Here is a 23,572-nt window from a genome sequence, read left to right as displayed (position 1 = left end):
AATACATCTCGCCCTCTCCACTATTACTTAATTCTCCTAGTACGACACTACTACCATCAACGCCATCTACCGCCCATCATCAACAACAGTATTTTTTGTCTGCAAATTGCGTGTGTTCTGAAGGCCGATTTGTCTGTACGCGGGATGAAAAACCCGGATATGAAACTTAAATTCTTCCTATGGCAAGCAAATCGTCTTCGGTGTATCAGCAACTCTGATAAACCTAAGAAATTAAGGACAAAGAAATCAAAATGCCATATTTCCCTGACGACTGCATTCCTTAAACTTCTATGATGTTTAAGAAAGATACGAGTATAATAAGAACACAGTTAATAAAAAGATGAAATGGGTTTCGGCTCAGGTCCCTGTAGCAAGGTTATTTTTCGGGCTGGCGTGTACGCATGCGTGCATGTTTGTAATTTAATAATGTAGTATTCTCAGAGTAACCTGTACACCCCTTGGAGATATATATCAGGAAAGTGATGATGATGTTTGTAATTTATTATAACGCAAATGATAAATAATAAATACCTTTATAATTACTCATCTTTGAATGAAGTAGATTTATACTTTCTCTCAACTTGCCTTTGCTTCAGAAGGATACGACGATATTTTCAAAAGGATAAACGGACGCTCTGAAAGTGTGGGAAACGCTGCCCTAAGGGAAAGTGTTCATCATGTCATGATAGCCAACAGCTTCTCAGCTATTTGCAAACAGTGAACATGAATAGGGAACACACGCACTTGACAGACACACTCGCCTTAGTTGCACTGCCGCTATAACAACCATCATCAGCAAACTGAGGAAAAATTATCCTTAGGAACCATATTTGCACTTCAAAAAATTTATATTTCTAAAAATTCTGGGCAGATAATTGAGGATTGATTAAGTATTTCTAATATTTGTGCAGTTCTAAGCGATAACAGATCAACACGTGGATTTCAACGGGGGGGAGGGGGTTTACAATGGCCAGACGTGCCATTGTAAGCACCGTTCTGGAAGCAGAGGAAGCGTTTGACACTAGACTAGCGTTTCCCAAACTGGGGTCGATAGGTTTTGTTAAGGGGGCCGTGAAATACTGAAAACAAATTTAAAATGTTTTATTTCACCTGATATTGCCTTTTTGTGTAGCAGTATGGAAACACATCCATCACATTAAATTATTAAACTTCTTTTATGTTTTTAATTCTTTCTTTATTACTAATCGTTTTACGTTTCGTGTGCTTGTACTGCAAATGTACAATAACAATATATATCTATCTATATAAAAGTATGAGATAATAGGTCATGTCAAGTGTGTATGTAAGATGCTAAAAATATAATATTTGCATTTGATTTTTGCAATATTCGCTGTGTATGTTTTGTATTGAATATAAATATAACAATATATGTCTATATTGCGATTTTTTTCGAGGGGGGGCGTGAAATATTTTAATTTTTCCAAAGGGGGGCCCTGGCATCCAGAAGTTTGGGAAGTACTGATCTAGACTGTACTATCGGAAATGGCCCATCATTAGTCTCTCGTATCAGGAAAACATGTTAATATTATATTAATAGCATACTGTGTTTGTTACTTAAATATTGCTGTAGATGTCCACGTACATCCATTCTTACTTACAATTCAGACAACAGTTCGTTTCATAAGACATAGATCGTTCAGAAATGGATTCAAGGCCAAGAAGTCGACCGTACTATATGAAACGAACTGTTTGAGACAGGGAACTTCCATAACCCGATATGAGATTACTTCGGTTACCTGAACCAACATTCCTCAGCAGGGCCATACTTATGCACAGACGCACGAGGCTCTAGCTGAGAGTTCCGCAAAATTAGGGTCCCAACCAATGAGGGAGAGCCCCGGGAGCACTTTAAAGCCTCGGGCACGTCCTCATCGGGAAAAGTGTAAGTACGGGCCTGTCCTTCAGAATGCATTCGGACCATGCCACATGTTTAGATTGGACGTGAGTTAGCTGGTGTCATAGATTCAAAGGCTTTTACTTTGTTGGAAACGCGGTGTTTTCATCCCACGAAACCAGACAAACCAGCATTAAACATAAGCGGTTAACAGACTACAGATTAATGAGCATGGCAAACTATTCAGCATAACACGTTAAGAGGAAGACGAAATATCTGTAAAAACATAAATGTAAATATAATTGCATAACTTATCACATACTGTTCGAATCAAACTTGTAAAGCAGCGTTTTATTACAAGTTTGTATTACAAACTTGTAATACTTCAAGTGTATAATTCTAATTCAAGAAAATGGCAAACGGTTACATTTGCCTGACCTATGACTCGGCGATGTTGTGCAAATACAAAAAAAAAAAGCGTTCACAAACAAAATAACGAGTGGTCACGCTACGAAATGATGTCTGCAGTAATACTTCAGTAACTTTGGTGTCATAACCTAATATTAAATATATATATATATATATTTAAAGGGACTGGAAAGCTATGGAGGACCTAATAATTAATTCTCAAAGTTTTGGGGGAATATAACGAAAACATTTGGGGCGGGGTGGGGGGAATAGCCCTAAAACTATAGTTAAACTATATGGTTCAGTAGCGTACTCAGGATTTAATCTTGGGGGGGGGGGGGCGTCCGTGTTGAGTAGACGATTTGAGAATACACACTACGCCTCGCATACGACCTATGACTGAGCATCTGCGATGATCGCTAATTCATAAGTAGTATAGAAATAGAAGACACGATACAACATTAATTAAAAAAAACGAATTTTTAATTAGGAAATGATTTTGGGAAAATTTTCCAGTGTTTTTTCCATTTTTCTTTGGAGGGGGACAGGCCCCCCCATGGGTGTGCCACTGATATGGTTTACTCTTAAAAACATATCTCGTCTTTGAGAATGAATGAAGTTTAGTGAGTAAATGAAGAAGCTTTACAACCATATGAATCCACTTCAGTGCATTCAACATTACTTCTGTTTATTGTAGTTGGAAGTTTGGTTAGGAGACGAGAACACACACGTGATACACGCCTAAATCTTCGCTCTGATTGGTTGAGTGGAGATAACATTTCTGTTCTCCAATCAACCACCGTTTGATGGAATCCATCAGTGGGCAAAACGTTTGTGGTATCTTTATGTGGAGACGAATCCACTGATCTCGCGTGAGACCATCACTGTGCTTATTGGAGGTCTGAAGTGGATTGAGATTCCATGTTTGGTCTCTAGCCCTGGTTTTTCGGATTACATCACTGTTGGCCCACTCGCGGTATAAAAGTATGATAAATGTACAACTATTCCTGGGTGGGATTTACGTTTTAATAAAAGTTTCTTGTTATTTTTTGACGTACGTAAAAGGTCTTGTGAAAGTGACAGATTGCAATTTAATCTCTCTCTGTCTCTCTCGAATAAGAACACCTTAAGGAACCACAACAAGATAATTGAACAGATAGCGAGCATATCACAAGCGCTTACAACAGCTGTTCCTGAGACGTTAGCAACCCAGACATCCTCGCAATTCTCACTGAATTGCTCGTCAATCAAATATAAAAAAGGAAGCACACGACATGGCTTTATATTGAGATTAGATAAGCTAAATGCACTTAGTTCGTTTGATATGCCGATGCTACTGGTAGCCTAGAAAAATGCGAATGAATGAATAAAATTAATTGAATTTTTTTTTTTTTTAAAGGAACAAACAAATGTTTGTCAACGTGGGAAAATGACACAAAATCAACGAGTGTAGAGAAGATTGATACACAACTAAATATATTAAGAGAATCGCTAATCATATAAAAGGTAGAACGTTTTCGGGTTGAGAACGGCGTGTTTGCTGTCAGCACTTTCGACTTATGCTCTGGTGATGGTCAGCAGAACTGATGTCAGAAGTATGACGTCATCCAGCGACCTCCATGCTTCATGCAAAAATGAAGACTGGATGGGCAAAAAAGAAGGGCTTGCTACACCCACATTTGGATTACTGTACTTAAGTCTGGTCCCCTGGGTTTTTTGGGGATGAGGAAGCGGTGGAGAGGGTTCATAAGCGAGTGACCGAGATGGCGGGTGGCCTGTGGAATGTTGCCTATGAGGATAGACGGAAGGTGTGTGGATTGCAAAAGTTGGTTGATAGGAGGATAAGAGGAGATATGATAGAAATATTTAAGTTGCTTAAATGGTTTTGTAGGATAGATGCAGGGGAAATGGTTCAGCAGTTGGCTAGAGGGATGAGAACAATGGGGGTCATCCCAGAAAGTTGATGTATATATCCTATAAAATAAAAACATAAATTACGCTTGTGGATATTTTTGGCTATTTTCGTTGCCGTTCTTTCATTAATTGGATTTGAAGTTTCAAATTTGGCAGGATGTGTTCTGTTTGAATGTCTCTGTCGAATAACACTGCGGAGAATTTAATAACAGTCGACTCAGAACCGGAGTTACCGCAGGTCGAATTTTTGTTCCGCCAATTTATAATAGAAGTGGCCGCGACTCGCTTCAGTACTTGGTTTAAGAATTAAGTCACTGTCAGGACCACCCCGCAAACTTGACAACTAAATCCAATTGCACATTTATATCCAAAATATTTTCGCGTCCTGTAATTAAAACAATTATCCGAGCGAAAACAATTATCCTTGCAGCTCTCAAGCACATTCCAAGTAAAAAAAGAATAAATAAAAAATACTAACAAGACAATTCGTCATACACGAAGTCGTGTAAGTCGATTTTTATCTATTTTAAAGTAAATGAAGATTTGTTTCCATCAAAAAAGTTGTTCGCTAATTTTCAACCGCAAGTTTCCGGCTGCATTGTAAATAAGTGTTTACGTTTTATCTCTGGTTGCTGCCAATGACCTCCCGCTGTTAATCCCCCCCCCCCCCGCACACACACCATTTGAGTGTTTAATGTCATCTGAAGCTTTCTAAGGCTTCTTCCGGTGAATATAAAATCAGCAGTGCGAACTAACATACAACCTTAACATCCTATTGAAAATAAACAAATAAAGTAACGTCCCAAGGAAATGTGCTTCACTGATCGAAGAAAGAAAGAAAAGATGAAGGGATTGCTTTTATATCTTTGTTCGTTTTTAGAAATCCGTATCTAACAATTACGCATTATATATAAAATATGCAAAGGATTCCTTCTAGCCATTAAAAAGTACACGAGTCTTACATGAAACATGCTCTTGTTTGGTTCGATAAAAAGTAACAACAAATTTCCCAACGATTTTTTAGAAATTTGGATGATTGTAGAAAGTGAAAGTGTAACCGATTTGAAAAGATAAAAATGAGATGCTATCAAGTAAATATTTAAACAACAGGAGATAACAACTGCAATTTATTATCATACAAAATATGGTAACTTTTTTTTTTTTTTTAAGTTGGCAAAGAGGGCTTCGTACCACAATCATTTCATCACAAGTTTATGATAGAATTACTATTTTTAATTTTTAAGTTTAAAAGTTAATATTGGTTATAGTTTGACATTAATATCCAAAAGCTTCCGCAGCGAGGTCGGTAACAATAAACGTCCCATAGGGTCAAAAAAAAAAAAAAAACGACATTTGAATCTAGGAGGCGAGGAATGTTTCTGAGGACTTTAAAACAGGTGAATTAACTGGGTTTCTTCTCCAGCAAAGGAAGAAAGTTGGTTCAGAGAACATGCCCACAATGAAAACAGACCCGAGAATAAGATTAACTGCTTGATCATAATTAGATTCACAAAAAAAAAAAAAAAAAAAAAAGTTACAGCGGAGAATTCCAACTTAGGAACATAATGAGTAGCTTGAAATGTATTCATAAATAGAATTTACTTTTAGTAAGATATATTGTCAACTGCCTCAGGGGCGCATTTTGTGGGTACGGGCGTGGCAAACCCGAGGTACCTGATGCTGGACCATGCCTTACTTCATGTAATATACATCTGTTATATTATCTGTAGACTGGTCCCTCCTCTTCCTCCCTTGCTTCTTTCTTTCTTCTCTTCTTGCTCCTTCCCCCGAATGCTATTAAAGTATTCGAGGGGAATCCTTCCTATTCTGCTGTGTCATTTCGTCTTCTGCTAACAGGACATCATCAAACACTGTAACATGATCAGGCCATCAAAAAATGTTCATACCGCATCGTCCGTCGCGCGGGTTACCAAGGGACGCGTTCGGGTTTTAAGCAGAGAGACCCGTTCGAAAAATATGTTACAGTCTCCCTTAGACACCACTCCTCAGCACTGCTAGAGGAAACTCCATCAATGGGGCCGCTACCCGATTGGGGAGGTGTTTAGGGGAAGCGCAAAGAAATGGTTCTGCAAAAGGACGGAAATGGCAACGACAACGGCACCAGACTATGGCTTTAGGCAACTTCTTCTCTCTGGAAAGGCTCTGGAACTGTCGACCTGGATAAGGGGTGGAAGCTCTGGTGTGAGCCCGACAATGTCTGCTCAGGCAGGTGTGGGGATACTCACAAGGCCCCCGGCTGTAAGACTGTGTTGCTGAGTGGATCCCATTGGGGGACAAGTATGTGTGTTAAGGCTTCAGATGAAAAACCATGATTTGGGCTGTGGTGCACCTAATCTGGAGTCAGAATACTCTGCCTTCCTAGAGGAAGTGGATGCTGCTTTTGACAGGGTGGCAGACATGGAATCAGTCCTGCTAATGGGTGACTTCAATGCACATGTTGGAACAGATGACCAGACATGGAGGGGTGTGGTTGGGAGGAACAGCGCCCCTGACCTTAACGCGAAAGGGTTGAAACTATTGGACATCTGCTGTACTAACAGCTTGTCCATAATGAATACCTTCTTCCGGCACCGAGAAGTCCATAAGTGTACCTGGTACAGGGATACATTAGAACAAAGGTCTCTGATTGACTTCTTTATAGTCTCAGCAGACCTATTTTCCTCAGTGTTGGACGTTCGTGTGAGAAGAGAGGCAGAACTACCAACTGACCACCACCTTGTTGTGTGCACTCTACGGCTTCAGAAACCAGATGCTACCATCAACGCTGGTAGGCCTAACCTAAGCAGCTATACCGCGTGAAATGGGAGGCATTGGAAAATGAGGCTGTGAGGAAGAATTTTGCAGATGACATTTTCTCCAGGTTCAAAGAGATTCCCAAGCATACTGCAGATATTGAGGAGGAGTGGAAGCTGTTCAGAACAGCTGTCACTGCCTCTGCACTCTCATGCTGTGGCAGAAAGCGGTTCGGCGTGGCAACGGCAGTGAGAAAAGGACACCTTGGTGGAACCAAGGTCCAAAAAAACTGTCCGGGCAAAAAAGGAGTCCTACCTAACATGGCTTAGGGTCAGGTCACCTGAGATGCGTTTGCGGTATGCTGAGGCACGAAAAGCTGCTGCTGCTGAGGCAGTAAAGATAGCAAAGCAGAAGGCTTGGGAATCCTTTGGAGAAAGATTAGACTCATCCTATGCAAATGCAAACAAAGTATTCTGGCAGAACATCCGATGATGGAGGAAATCGTGCACAGCAATGGCAATTAAGGCCTCTGATGGTGCACTTTTAACAACCGAGAAGGATATCCTCCACAGATGGAGGGAATACTTTGAGAGCAGAGAGCCTTCTTAACCCGTGTGGCCCAGCAGTTGTGGACATCCAAGAGGTGCAGATCGGGGCAATGACTAGTCTCCAGCAGAAGAGGTCCATTTGGCAATAAAATCACTAAAATCGGGCAAGGCTGCTGGCGATGATGAAATTCGGCACGAAATGCTAAAAGCCTTAAATCGAGACGGTGTTCTCTGGCTGACCCGAGTGTGTCAGCCAGAGTGTGTCAGCACCACAGCAATGGCAGACAGGCATAATAATACCAGTTTTCAAGAAGGGAGACCAGAAGGATAGCAGTAACTATCGTGGCATCTCTCTGCTCAGCCTGCCTGGGAAAGTGTATGCTAGGTGCTTGGAAAGACAGTGCAGGAACATAGTTGAGTCAAAGTTCCAGGAAGAACAATGTGACTTTCGTCCTGGTAGAAGCATAACTGACCAAATCTTCACTTTAAGGCAAGTCTTTGAGAAATCTTGGGAATATGCCAAGAATGTCTATACATGCTTTGTGGACTTGGAGAAGGCATATGACCGGGTTCCTCGGGATAAACTTTGGCAAGTAGTACAGGAGTATGGAGTGGATGGCCAACTATTAGCTGCCATCAAGTCCCTGTATGATGCCCAGAGTTTTGTGTCAGGGTAAACAGCACAAAGTCTGAACCTTTCACAGTTTCCGTTGGCCTCCGCAAGGGTATGTTCTGTCACCCCTCCTTTTCATATTTATGGACTAGATTGATAGGCACAGCCGAGGCAGTGAGTGTGTCAGAATTGGAAGATGTAGCATTGGACGTCTGCTTTTTGAAGATGACCTAGTTCTGCTTAGCTCTTCCACAGATGACCTCCAGTGGACCCTGGATAGGTTTGTAGCTGTTTGTGCAGACGCCGGAATGAAGATCAGTGTGACCAAAACTGAAACATTTGTGGTCTCAAGACAACCACCCCAGTGCACGCTACATGTAAGTGGAATCCAATGAGGCAGGTGGAGAAGTTTAAATACCTTGGGTCCATATTCACGAATGATGGAAAATAGGACGAGCTAGATACTTGAATTGGCTTAGCAAGCTCAATATTGCGGGAGCTTGGCCGTTCGGTAGTATTGAAGCGGGAGTTAAGCCAGAAGGCAAAGTTGGCTGTTTTCAATACAGTCTTTGTCCCCATCCTCACTTATGGTCATGAGAGTTGGGTAATGCCCGAAAGAATGCGGACACGAATCCAAGCGGCTGAAATGAGGTTCCTTCGAGGGGTTGCGGGGCTGACAAGACTCGACAGATTCAGAAGCTCTGCAATTCGGGAAACCCTCAATACTCAACCACTGCTTCTCCGTTGAGAGATCACAATAACGTTGGTACGGGCACCTGGTCAGAATGCCACAAGAGAGGCTCCCTCAGCAGGCCCTCTTTGCCAAGCCAGAGGGTGGGAGGCCATGTGGAAGGCCAAGGACTCGCTGGATAGATTATATCCAAAATCTTGGGTGGACACGTTTGGGAATCCCACCAGAACACCTGATCTTGGTGGCAGAGGATCGTGACCATTGGAAGTTCCTCTTGCAGCTGTTGCTCCCCACAATCCAATTAGGAAAGGTGGGCCTTGAAGATGTATGTATGTAAGTATATTGTCAACCTAAGTAATATATCGGTGAACTTCAGTCATCGTAAAATGTTCGTAGGAGTGGGGTTCTGTATTAGTTAAATAAAATGGGGTCACAGTTAATTAGCCTATGGGTTGTTCATAAGGACAAATTGTTCGTACTAAATCACCGTATTAAATCTAGCAGTCTGCTAGTCTCAGTACAGTCGAAGAACTTCTACTTATGAATAACAGACTGCTGGATTAAATACATAAATAGAGGTGGAAATCAAAAATACTATAATACGATTACTATTCGGATAGCATAAATTTGGTTAGTTAGTTTTCATATGATGATAGAAAGGCCGTAAGTCTCTTTTACGAGAAGGTATGGTACCATCTCAATCCCCCCCCAAACTATGCCGGTCCGGGCTCGGGACCGGGACCGACATAGCTGACGAATCAGGCCTATGGCTGGGTCAGCATTCCTGACTGTATCCGTGTGTGTTCATGGGACCGGTTTGCCTGCTTGCGGGAGGAAAAACCCCAGATAAATTGGTGGAAAAACCCTGCTATCCACACGCAAGACCGGCTAACTTCGCTATGGCTGAGGAAGATCCTTAAGTTCCCTACGTTGTCGACGAGAATCGAACCTAGGATACTCCTTCTGGTGGCAAAGAGCAAAGCCACTAGGTATGTTTTATTCACACTAAAGCATCTATGTATACACTCAAAATAAATATAAATACAACTATTTACAAATATATTATAACTTACATACGGACTTAGTTCTATATGCTGAACTTATGTTAACATTTAAATTGATATTTCAAAAACCATATTTGATTCTATATATAGTTACATTCAGGTATGTTTTGGTAGTATACTACCTCTTCCATATTGGGTTTGTGCTACATTATTATCTCGTGTTAGGAGACCTTTTTCCTTAGACTTTGGTTTTTAATCCTATTTCCCAAGTAAGCAAACAGACAAGTAAGTCAAGTTTGCGCCTGCACGTAGTGCAAGTCTGAGGCAACTCGTGGTAGCGTTTATATAAAATTACTTGGTATCTTGAATACATAATATACCCAAGTTAAAAAACGTTCTACATCTATCTCTCATCCTGAGATTTTATTTATTAAGGTCAAAGAACCTTGTGGCAACTTGTTTAGGTAAAATTCAAAAGAAGCTCTGCATTACTTCAACCTTAGATTTGTCAGGTCTGGCTCCCACTGACGAGACCTCAATAAAGGTCGAAACCGGTATGGGTAGTGACCATTGCCTTTAATGCATATCATCATACATCTCCGCAAGGGGATGTGCTTTACATTAGGGAAAAAATACTAAGGAAAGTGATCGGAGCTTAATCCACCTTTATCACGAGTTGCCTCAGACTGGTACTACGTGCCAGTCTGAGGCAACTCATGGTAAAGGTGGATTAAAACTTGACTTACTTGGGAAATAGGATTAAGAACTAAGTTTATATAAAATTATTTGGTATCTTGAATATATATATATATATATATATATATAACTACTTTACCTATAATACATATTCTATACATATAATTTCATTCAAACATGTTATATGTTTTGACAGTATATCATTAACTGAGTTATTGCTACATTGCTGTCTCTTGTTGGGAGACAACTTTCTATATACATATGTAATGTTTGCTTTAACATATCCAAGAGAGGGTTACATTTTCGGCAGTATATCAGAGGTTACCTAGGCTAACCGCATGGAGATCAACTTGGCGTAATCGTATGTTAAAAAATTCCTAACGTTTATTCGAAATTTGTAACATGATTTGTGTTTTAATAACAGCGTTTATAATAATACGATGGAATGGGAAACACAACATAAACAACCTGAAACTGTGTGGAGTGCAGATGGCAGGAGTGGTATGATTTCGAATTTCATGACAGAGGCAAATAAAATCTCAAATAAAGTTTACTGTCCATTAATTCTCTCTCTCTCTCTCTCTCTCTCTCTCTCTGTGTGTGTGTGTGTGTGTGTGTGTGTGTGTGTGTGTGTGTGTGTGTGTGTGTGTGTGTGTGTGTGTGTGTGTGTGTGTGTGCGTGCGCGCGTGCGTGCGTGCGCGCGTGCGTGTCACAGACCAGTTCCCTGAGAATATTTTTTTAAAAAAGAAAAAATACACCGTCATGCAGATAACATTTCATTGCGCATGTGAGAAAAGGTAAATACATAAAAAAATGGTTCTCAGCCAAGCAATGAATAATAATAATAAAAGGAACAAGAAATGTTATTTGAAGAATGCAATAGATCGGATGAACATCAAAGATCTGTACATATAACTAATTCGGCATAAAGAAAAATACCAGAATACGGTTTGTTGATTGGTTGTCGATATCTGAAGGTAAAGATTCTGGCCATATTTAATTTAGATCCATAAATCAGAGGATTGGAGAAATCAATGATAAAATGAGCTCATCTACCACGTACACAAAATACTTCTTAATACGTAACATTTAAAAAATGTCAAATACGGAAGTTGTTACGCATTTATTATCAGAGTGCGAAAAAGGAACTTCTGGATTTATCTTCAGACTTTCATAAATTTACTTCTTGTATGTGTAGAGCGGAATAACAAACAAACAAGCAAATCCCGTGATCAAAGGCCAAAATGTGCCCAAAGGTATAGTAAGCAACTATTGCATGGCAGAAGTGTCAGCCCTACCCTTTGAGTGCCATTTCCACAGGGGAGGCGCCACTCCACATTCTCAAAAAACATTGTAATTACTACTGAGATCACCCCACCAACTCGTCATGAATAGCCAATGCGTTCAAAAATGAAGAAATACGCCAACTTGAATTTTATTCCGAACTGACAAAGCAAGCCAATTTCAAACCTTAAACCAATTAAAACCATCTGTACACAACAGAAAATGGCTACAGATTAAGGTGTGCTTTTTTCATTCTAGAAAAATAATTATATTTTACTTGACGTGAAAAAGAATACTGTCTCTAAAATCCCGTATATTAATATTAGTGCGTTTCCCCCCCCCCCCCCAACTTCGCCTACATAGGCGTAAAAAATTGTTAGTGCTTGGGTAGGTCACTGGTTAAGTGAACTCCGGTTGAAGGCAGCTACTTCAAGCAACTGAAATGACAGATAGTGGTGTTACATCAAGAGATAAAAATAATCTGTTACCTAGTAATAAGAATGTAACCCGGAAAATACATATGCCTAATTTTGAACACAAAACTCAGCTAAAGAATCACGTGCAAGTTATTATCAGATCGTCATTCCATTGAAACAATTGAAATCACGTATTTTTTAAATCGAAGGGAGCAATGTACCGTCTATTTTGAACACGAGACCTGTGAGTTTCAGCAGATCGACCTACCTTCTCTGACGAACTTATTCCTACTTTGCCTTTGTTACTGCGTTCTTCTAAAACCAAGTTGGGTCCATTGTGCTTTGCAATTCACTAGTTACCTTGCAGCCTCTCTCTCTCTCTCTTACTCTGGTCAAATAGGAGGTCGACATTTGTTCGTTTAAAACAACATCGAAACTGCATCAGATACCACAAGTCTGAAAAGTGGGGGTTTGGCTCAGCAATCAGTATTTTCCTGATATAAGATTTTCCAGTTTTGGTGATTACATTAAACCCAACTTCACTGTTAATTATTTTTATGCATATAATTCTATTTAATTATCTGTTTCATATTGAGGGACTGTGACAGATCTACTTCACTATAACGTCACGTGAATCATAACATGTGTTTCATTATTACGTTTAATGTGAACTATTGCATTCCATTAAGTTTCACTTGTTCCAACCATCATTCACGTGAATGATAGTTGGAACAAGTTCAGTGGCGCACCCGGGGGGGTCAAAGGGCCCTATCCCCTAAAAGAAAAAGAAAAAAAAAAACACTAGAAAATTTTCCAAAAATCTTTTCCTAATTAAAATTAATTTTTTTATTTATGTTGTGTCGTGCTTTTATTTCTATTCTACTTATGAATTAGCAGTCACATAAGGTGGGAATACTCTATAGCTGTCGGGAATCACGGCCGCTGTGAACGCAAGGCGAACGAAGTAGTGCTCGGGTGGACCGAGCGCTACTTCGTTTGCCCCGAGCCGGGCCAGAGGACATCACGGGTATCATGTATTGGCGATCATTGCAGATGCTCAGTCACAGGTCGTATGCGATGCGTAGTGTCTATTCTCAAATCGTCTACTCAACTCTCCCCCCCCCTCCCCCCACAAGATTAAATCCTGATTACGCTACTGATTGGAAGCTTGATGTTTTGATCAAGAATGTTTTTGGAGTAAGATGGTTTGACTTCGCGAATAATGATGTGATACATCGGATAAGTGGTCAGCCACCTCTTAGCACCATTTAGGCAAGAAAGGCTACAATGGTTCGGCCATGTTGCCAGAACGCAAGACAGTTGGTCAACAAAATTATGTTGAGTGATTCAGAAAGTTTTTGGATTGACAATATCAAACAAGATCCAGACAGAATTAGCATTCAGTGGCATGAAGCAGCAGTGTATGCTCAGGACAGACACATCTGGAATAGGACCATAGTCGATCTAGTCTGGGACTGCTGGTTGCTTGACGAACTTCTATGCATCATTGTATAATGATCAGGTCTTGATATTAGGCCGTAATTTGAAAGCCATAAATAATCACGTCAATGACATCCGTTCAAAATTTTTTCATGACTTCATCTTATGTTTGTAAGTTCTCGCATTTCTTTAATTAGCATGTGCTTTGAAATAAAACATAATTCTAACAGCAATTTTAAGAATCTGATTAATTATGCCACTCCTGCTGTTTTATGAAATATCAGGCTATGCCAATAAGCCATGTTTATTACCGTAAACGTTTACTAAGCATCTATTTTATTAACGGAGATCTTAGTTTGGAAAGAATCGTGATATCTCTATAACAAGAAAAACAAAATAAGAAAAGCGCATCTGTAGATAGCGAAACGTGTTGAGTGTAAAAACATCTGGCACTTATCTGGTCTCTCATTGGTTTAAAGAAAAGCCGTGTGGTTTGTCGAACATAAAAACAGACGACCTATGACACACACTACACTTCGGAGATTCGTCAGCTTTCACCAGTACAGTAATCATGGCGCAACTGCAAATACTAATAGTCCTAACCCTTGCTTACGCAGTGAGCTGCTACATTACCTATATTGAAGTACGGCTCCCTCTACCGGTAAGTAAAAAACGTTGGATAATATTTACAACTAAATTAGGTTATTAAACTTATTTTATAGGACTTGAGATAATCGGGAAAAAAAAATCGAATGTAATTCTGCTTAATTGATTTTTTATAGCATTATTAAACGAAGCTTCAGAATATCTTTCAAATAATATTTAAGGCTTCACAATATTATTCAAGGTATCAAGATAATAAGGAATCGGAAAATTATTATTGAAATAAATTATGTTGAGTAATATTGAAGTTCGTGTGATCTTAGTGCATCGGCTTCTTTGCATCATCGGAACAGGTTCTACCACTGGTTCGCGATACTAGAATGACCTTCAAAACATGGAACTCAATAAGGTAACTAACCTCCATATAATTAGAAGTCTTAACCCGTCTCCTTCCCACTGTCCAGCAAGGATAGTTTGTTACTCTATGGAGACAACTCGATGTAGAGTCTGAACTAATAACATCGCTAAGGATAACAGCGGTAAAAAGATGAAACTTATCAGTAATTCTATACGCCAACAGACTAGGAAAACTTTCATAGCTTTAATCATTTTGTGCTTTGTAATACTTCTTTATGACATTATTTATATGGATAGGCTGATTAATTTTTATTTAATAGAGTTGTTAATCTTCAACAAGATCCCTCCTTTTTTTTTCAACAATCTTATGAACATTAACTACGCCGACTATTCTGGATTTCTACCTGGCCCATGAAAAGTATCGATTTTCCAATCAGTAGAATCCATGATCAGTGTTAGTAATAATATAAATAATAATAAAGGACGAACTCGTTTAAAGAAACTTCGAGGAGCATTCTTTTAAGCAATACAATACCAAGGCATCACATAAAAACGAAAGTCAAAATTCCGAAAGCTATTGCTATAGCATCCCTCTCGAATAATTTGTTGTTTACTTTGTATAAAATACGTGGATAATCTCCCTCCTTCTTTGGAGTAAGTTTCGATAATAAGATGAAGCGTTTAAAGACCCTTAATTCAGTAATTTCATTTTTGTTTTACATGTGACGAATGGCTGCTGAGCAGGGTGATCAACTAAGGGACCTCTTAAAGGCATTTTAAAAATTCGCCAATTAATACAACAGCATTAATTGGCGACAGGAAATTATTTGGGAATCTTTCTGTGTTCGTTAGGCATATCAAATACCGAAAAATAAAAATATGAATAATTTGAAAATATGCAAAAGAAGCGGATAGTTTTATAGAGAATAGACTATGTTAGAAAACTATCAGCCCTTCTGATCAGATAACTACCAGCATATTGATGATTATCCTGATATTCACGTGAAATATGTTTATTTAAAATACCAAGTTATACTATCCAGCTTAATTTCCAACATCAAGTTAACAATTTTGCTAATATAGAAGCATCACATAGGACTTCGCTTAGTGACATTCAGTTATTAAACGACTACTTGCTACTCACTACTTGAATACAATTTCACTGACGGTATATAAGTAGGGTCAATCGATATATTTTTATTATCTGGAATTAATAGAATTGCAGCAAAATTGTCATCTTAGAACGGATATTATCCTTTAAAAAGTTACTTCATTATATCCAATTTTTTCCCCAGACAAACATTGTGCGATGCAATAAACCACCCATCTTAACAATTGCCTTGAAAAACAAGGGGTTTTATTCACTGGGGGGGGGGAAGTATGGGAAAGTTTTTTCTAATGAACAGAGGTACCAAAACGAAGGGAAAATATGAGAAGGTGGTTTTATATGTTTGGAAACACGGGTGGATTTTAACCCCTCAACTCAAGAAAATCGACTGTAGATCTTACACTTCAGATAATAATATATAATGGAAGAATAAGTGATCATGCGGTGGAGGTAGTCTACCGTACTTTCTTTCCCGGATATCTATGAAACTCATTTACAGTTTGGACCAGCTGTCAGTGATCGCTAAGGGTAGAGAAAGCTTCTCACCAATCTTCAAAACGTTAGAACTAAATGACCCCCTTACTCCCTTTGGTGGAATAAAAGTCATTAGTGTATTTTTCTTTTTCTTCTTATTATTATTATTGTTATTATTATTACATGACACTTCCAGGGAGTCCAAAGACTCATCAAGGGAGGGCACATACCCTACAGCTTTCCATCTCCGCCACTCAATCCACCAATTAAAGCTCACCGCATCATCTACACAGACGCCATCTACTGCCCACCGCGACTACTAGTATTTCTACAAACATCCATGCCCAAGGTGGAATTAGAACCCGCGGCCTTTTGGTTGGAGAGCGAATACGCTGACCACTCGGCAAACATTTCTATGCCTTTTTCTTGAAAAAAAAAAAAGGCATAGAAATCCTAAAGATCAAATCCCGAATGTCATTGTAGTGTCACAAGGTATGAGGCTTTGACTGGTAGAAGGACAATCTGTAAACATGGACAAGATTATCTTCAGAGTTCACAAGAGCAGCGCTAACGTTAACGGTGTATAAAGAAGAAATTGGTTAAGATAAGATCCAAAGTGTTGGGAGAATGAAGAGGATTATCTGGAAACCTGGTGATCTATTTGACTTAGATCATTACTGTCCGAAAACAATTCTCAATGCAGCAGGAGAAAGGACTTGGACACTCAAACAAGGAGTGTCCAGACGCTAATTCATGCGTGCCTCGACAGTACCGCCTAGAAGGAGCAAGTATATTCTCAACTTCCTTGACTCATCCAGTGGAGTAAGGAGCAATAGGATTATTCGTCAGCTGATCAGAAAGTACTATTTAGCAGCTGACCTGAGAAGACCGTTTAAGCTGTGTTCTCCAATGGAGAAGATGCTGAATCGCTTGTTAATTAATGAGCGCGAAGTAGCAAGACCGCGAACCGGATTGCACACCTGAAGAAAGGATAGGGATTAAAAAATGGAGATCCTACTCTGGAGACAAAGCATGGCAATAGCCATTTCATCTTTCCAATAAACAAGGCGTTGGTGTTTTACTGGGAGTGAAAGTCATCTACTACCTAGACTTGGCATTTCCTCCACCCTATGGAGATATCCGTTAAATGTGGTAATACTTCTTCAGAGCCTTATTTGTGGAGACAGGTCATACCCCACGAAGGTGGTATGGTGTGAAGTTGATTACTCTGTTTACAAATAGTGGGCTATGAGTAAACCTCACCCACAAAATTTTATTTGGTTAAACGTGAGTAAAATATGGATGAAAATAGAATATGATTTCTTGTCAAGTATAATGTGCAGGACTGTACAGTATGATGCAACACCATAACCATATTCAGCTAAGAGAAAAGAGGATTAAAAATAAATGATGGATTTTTGTTTTCTGATAATCAAAAATAATGTACAGTACAAATACTTTGGAAACAAAACAAACGCCTGCCTGATTTCTTGGGTGGTTTGCATACCACCTCTCCAGCCAATAAGTTACTGGTTTGAACCCAGCTTGTTGGCTGAAGTGAAATGGGCAATGAAATGAATTTCATTGCCCAGTGTAAGACCACCACTACTCCGCTTATTAGAGGTCTGCATTAGCTTGAAAGAAGGTTCCATCTTTGGTCTGTAAAGGGCAGTTATCGGATAATGTACGAATAAATAAATAAAATAGTTTAGTTCACTCTGAACTTTTGCTACTAACATATTAAAAGCTCGATGCGTTAATACGTAGGTGGGAGTCACTTAAAAAAGAATTCAAAAACAGATTAAGAGTAGGGAACTCATATAAATATTTGAAATAATTAATTACAAGTGCCACAATGAGATAAAGAAATTTCAGCTTCTAAGTAATAGCTTTCGATCTTGTTCAACATGAACAGTGTTCTGGATCCAATGAAATTGACCTTGGTTCCGTTAAACTGTTAAAAAAGAAATGTTTATTACCTTATGCATTTCCTGTAATGACGTACAATGGGAAACTTGGATTCTGATTAGAAAAACAATTGGGAAGATTGAATGATAGATAAAGAGTGAGCCCTCATAGTTCAATTGGTTTCGACGATGTCCTTTGGTCGCAAAGGTTGAATCCCCTCTAGGTTGCGAAGAACTTTTATTAGGAGTTTTCAGTTGAAGGAGAATTAGCCGCTCTCATACGGATCTGGGTTTTTTGTCTTCTAAAACATGTAAACCCGCTAGAAGAACACACGCACTTCACAGACAAAAAATGCATAATAACCAATAACTTTATATTGGTTTAATAAAATGGTGCCGTATCTGCCAGTATGGGACTCATGGCGGTTGTATCATGAGTCTCCATACACTAACTAGTGGATGAAGAAACAAAACAACACCAAAAAAAGAAAAAGAAAAAAATAATTACAACAATAATAAAGGATAGTAAACAAAGTTGAACAGCGAATGTGATAAAAAAAAGGTCTGAGAGCAGATGGAGAATGGAAAGAGAGGAGAGGACAATGGACAGTACACTAAGCTCTAGACAATGAAGACCATGTAAACCAGTAGTGAGATGGAATGACGAGGTAAAAAAAAAAAAAAAAGTCATTGTTTTGGAGTACAGATGCATAAGAAGGGTTAAAATGAAGAAAAACAAAATCTGATTGGTAGGTTTATGGTGTATTGGCGCAAAAATAGTAAAGGTCATATTGCGCCATAGCAAAAGTTACAGCAGTACACAAGGTCAAAGGAATTCGTTCAGTAGTGGAAGGAATGACAGTGTTCATGATGTCGATGTACAGATTCAAATTTTAGTTTGCAAAACAGGATTTATGTTTTGTGGAAATTAATATTTAGAAGTCGGGAAGAATACGAACTTCAAGATTAACATTTTTTATTGATTTCTTCTGTGCATTCAAAATTGGAGAACAAAAAATATTTTTATTTCGGATGAGAGTATATAAGTTAAGTGAAGATAAACTGGAATCCAAAACACAAATGCCTACTCTATAAGTGAAGATACACAAGAACATTGAACGATTCTTTTATTTAATTTTTATTTGTGTGTGTGTGTGTGTGCGTGCGCGAGTGGAACTGTAACTTAAATTGCTAGTATTCTTCATTTAAATGAAATATAAATACAAAAGGCAAATATTGACAAACTTAGTAAATATGCAATAAAATTAACTGTTCAGTAATTTTAAGGCGGTGATTACATTAATTTTTGCTGCATTTAAAGCGCATTTTCCTTTATAAAATTTTTACTTTTTTTCTCTTTTGTCCAAAGGGAAAACGCGCACCTCCAGGAGCACCATGGCCGCTTCCAAAATCATGGAAGGCCTCGCCTCAACTCCTAACTATCGATCCAAACAGTTTCTATATGTTTGCCAATGTAGGAGAGTGCGACATCATTGACGAGGCTCTGAGACGCTATAAGCAATTCGCCTTAGTTAGCGATAAAGGCACTCGTCACGTGACACACCCGTTATTGGAGGGTGTTGGTGTCCAAATTAATGACAAATCATGTGGTTATCCCAAACATGGAGATGATGAGAGCTGTAAGTAGAAATTTAGATCATGCCCTAACCCTATTTTGTAATATTAATAAAAATGCATATATACATTTCGTAACCGACTTTTACTTTCAGAGCTGAGTCGTCTGCCTTTGCCTTCTACTATTCTTTATGTATGTCAATTTTCTCCTCATGAAGGCCTGCTAAAAAGGTTGTAGACTTCAAACGAGGTTATCGCTGATATTTTGTAAATAAAACAGATATAATTGCAAAACAAGTTAGGAAATTTATGCGCAACTTAACATTATAGACATGTTCAATGAAATAAAAGTGGTAGTTAATATTAAATCTTACTGTTTCTTTTAATAAAAATTGTTCTAGAATTTTTTCTCTATGTCTTAATATTAATTTTCATAAAAAAAATGACTTTACCTGTTTTCAAACAGTTTTTTTTTTTTTTTAATATTGGTCAAGGAACAGATGCGATGAAGCTAAATAGATGCTGTTCACTTGCAACACTTCTGAAACTTGCCATAATAGTTTTAACTGGTATGAACGTTGGTTGATGTTGTTGTTGTTGTTATTATAGGTCTGTGTAACTTAGACATGTTCACCATGTCCACCAGCCAGTGACTAGACTTGACTCATAGTTCAAGTCTAGTCGCTGACTGGTGGAACTTTTTCTATGCCATTACACATGGTTGAGCGTGGGGGGTAACGACCCCACTTCGTTGTGAGTTATGAAATACAAAAATGAGAGGCCAAGGCCCTATATGGGGCTATAGTGCTAAAGAAGAAGTGATAGACATGGGCCAGCTATCTCTGATTGGCTACCAGGAGCGATTGAACTACCCACTCGGTCTCCAAAAGCTAGATAGGGTTAAAAGGCCTCCCTTATCCCGTATAAGGGAATAAAATGCGTTAGCTTCTTATTATTATTTTATTTATATAATCCAATTCACTAATGCCTCTTACTCCCCAAAGGAAGTAGGTCATTAAGTCCTAACTAACTTAGCCTTAGAAAATCACAGACACCTTCCCCAAGACTATCAATGATTTTAAATGGCATCTGGGGAAGAGAGAAGGGCAGACAACTTCCGCCATCTTGTAGAATTTGTCTGCCTTACCCTAACATTATATATTATTGTCTGAAATAATGTCGATTCCTAATTCGAGTTTGTTGAGAGTTTTGGGGATAAAAAAAATCCTGAATTTCTGGAATAACCTTACTTGCGAAGATCGATTAACCAGCTGAAAAAAAATACCTTAGACTGGAATTTTTTTTAACTTGGAGCAAGTTGAATAAGCAGAAGTGCAAGAAATGGGGTGATGGTGCCTTCTTAGTGAATATGTTTAAACACAAGTACCGTGTATTATATCAACAATGCACACCTCCCCACGATAACTCTTGACCACTGATGACACCTAGTTTGTATCAATAATAATAATAATATAATTTTCCTGAATTGGAAAAATATGTTACATATGCCTGTTGTAATTTACATAGCTCAAATGAGTAACCATGATCTCAAAATTTATGAAACAAATATTATAAACAAAATACATTTAAAATATTTTATACTCTTTATCTTTTTAATACAGATGAAAAGTTTATTCAATATCATTCTACTAATTAAAAAGTAAATATCTATAAACTTGAAGGATATTAACATTTAATTTTCTCTCATACGATGATGGTCTGAAAAATTCTCCGCCTCGACCATAGATAGCCGAGGCAAGACCTTTTTTCTAAGTTGGTACGTCTGTCATAAGCATCCATGTGAAACTGCAAGTCATTATATCAAGTAGTTTGCTTTATACAGCTGTCTGAAGCAAAAGTGTTGTCTGTATTCCTTGAAATGGATGAAACTGAGTATCGTGTGGTTATAAAATTCTTTGTAAACGAAGGTTTAACCAAAAGAAATTCATTCGAAGTTCATAAAAGTTTATGGGCACTCTTCTCCTTCGTTTTCGGTAATTAAGAAATGGGCCGCCGAGTTTAAACGTGGCCGTACCAGCCTTGAAGATGATCCACGTGAAGGACGTCTAAAAAGTGTAACACTACCAGAAATCATTGATCAAGTGCACGATATGGTGTTGGATGACCGGCGAGTCAAAGTGCATGAAGTTGCTGAGACTATAGGCATTTCTCAAAAAAACGTGTAGGATGTATTTTGCATGAAGAATTGCAAATGAAAAAGCCCTGCGCAAGATGGGTACTGCGCTTGCTCACAGCAGAACAACTCTGAACACGCTTGGAGCCTTTTAACAAGCATAAAACTGATATTTTGTGCGTCGATTTATTACTATGGATGAAACATGGATTCACCATTACACACCAGAATCAAAACAGTGGACAGAAGCCGGTTGTTCAGCACCAAAGAAGACAAAGTCGGTTCCATCAGCAGGAAAGGTCATGACATCGGTGTTTTGGGATGCTAAAGGCATTTTCTTTATTAATTATCTTGAAAAGAGTAAAAAAATAAAAATCGGGGAATATTATTCCGATCTTTTAACCAGACTTGATGAAAAAATTCGTGAGAAAAGACCCGATTTGCAGAAGAAAAAATCATCTTTCATCAGGACAATGCAGCTGCCCACAAAGATGTTTTGGCAATGGGAAAATTAAGGGATCTGCACTATGAATTGTTGGAACATCCACCCTATTCCCCAGACTTGGCCCCCTCTGACTTCTATCTCTTCCCAAAACCAAAACTCTTCCTCGCTGGTCAGCATTTTTCTTCGAATCAAGAGGTGATTGCAGCTGTAGAGGGGTATTTTGCAGATCTTACTGAGAACCACTGCAGGGACGGGATGATGGTGCTGTAGTATCGCTGGAATAAATGTGTTATTTTTAAGGGAGATTATGTTGAAAAATAAAAATAATTTTGAAATTATAAATTAGTTTTTTTTTTCATTTTTGGCCGAGAACTTTTCAGACCATCCTCGTACGTTTGTGTAAGTGAAGAGATTGAGACTGGAAAGCACGACGCACCCTGTCTCGGGAAAGCCTATCGTTGTTAGTCGTTGTCTATATGGTGGATGCCCGGTGAACATCTCTTAACAGAGTGCGTAACCCCAACTATGAAATTGGGAAATTCCGAGGTGGCGGTGTGTTGGTATGGCGCTGCTCTTTTTTTTTTTTTTTTTTTTTTTTTTTTTGTGGTGCCACGAACAGTCAACTCTGGGAGCTATCTGACAATTCTGGACAATTCAATCCGTCCTACTTTAGCGTTTCTACGAACTGACCATTGTCTCTTTCAGCACGACAATGTACCATGCCATAAGACTGCTGTTGTAACTGCTTGGATTGTGGACATGAACGTCACTACACTTGACCGGCCTCCAGAGTTCTGATCTCAAATCTGTTGAACGTCTGTGGGATGTACTGAAGCGTCGGGTGAGGTCAAGCGACTTCCGCCCCACAACACTCCTATAGGAAGAATGGCTCAAAATTCCCATTCATTGCTATCGTACCGTTGTGTAAAGTATGCTCTGCAGGATTGCAGCAGTCATCGCTGCGAAAGGAGGTCGTACATCTTATTAAGCTGGGCGCCATTATTGTTTTTTCCTCACACTATGCTGTCCGCTGACTTCTTTCCGAGCGGTGTATGGTTGATTTCATTCTTCTTGTATCAGGGAACGTACGAATTCACCTACCGACAGGTAGGTAAATTCGTCGAGTTCACCAAGAATTTGTAAACTCAACCTTGGGATGAGTTTACCAAGGTTGCCACGAGATAGCAACTACAAATCGGCAAGAATGAAGATTATATATTAACCGGGGAAAATTGCAAGGAAAAAAATTCAAGGAAAATATATTTCGAAGATTACTTTTGATAATTACGAGGTAACTTGTGAAAAATGCATATCAAAAGATATTCTAGGTGGTAATTTAGAGGATA

General features: G+C 38.8%; 1 protein-coding gene across 2 annotated transcripts in view; it reads left to right on the top strand.

The window, feature by feature from the left end:
* Nucleotides 1-14,126: 14,126 nt before the first annotated feature.
* LOC150107770 (beta-hexosaminidase subunit beta-like) overlaps nt 14,127-23,572 on the top strand; it is a 76,533-nt gene continuing 67,087 nt past the window's right edge. For both annotated transcript variants that reach the window (XM_090391531.1, XM_090391532.1), the window contains exons 1-2: nt 14,127-14,284; nt 19,442-19,712. In XM_090391531.1, the coding sequence (XP_090247657.1) occupies nt 14,195-14,284; nt 19,442-19,712 (361 nt within the window). In that variant the 5' untranslated portion in view covers nt 14,127-14,194. The remainder of the gene's footprint in view (nt 14,285-19,441; nt 19,713-23,572) is intronic.

This window comes from Typopeltis vanoorti, chromosome 4 (genome assembly GCF_054136105.1).
Source record: "Typopeltis vanoorti isolate ZY-2024b chromosome 4, IOZ_Tvanoo_1.0, whole genome shotgun sequence".
Classification (NCBI taxonomy): domain Eukaryota; kingdom Metazoa; phylum Arthropoda; class Arachnida; order Uropygi; family Thelyphonidae; genus Typopeltis; species Typopeltis vanoorti.
The sequence above is the reverse complement of the archived record's forward strand: the minus strand, read 5'-3'. Positions and strand labels throughout refer to the sequence as shown.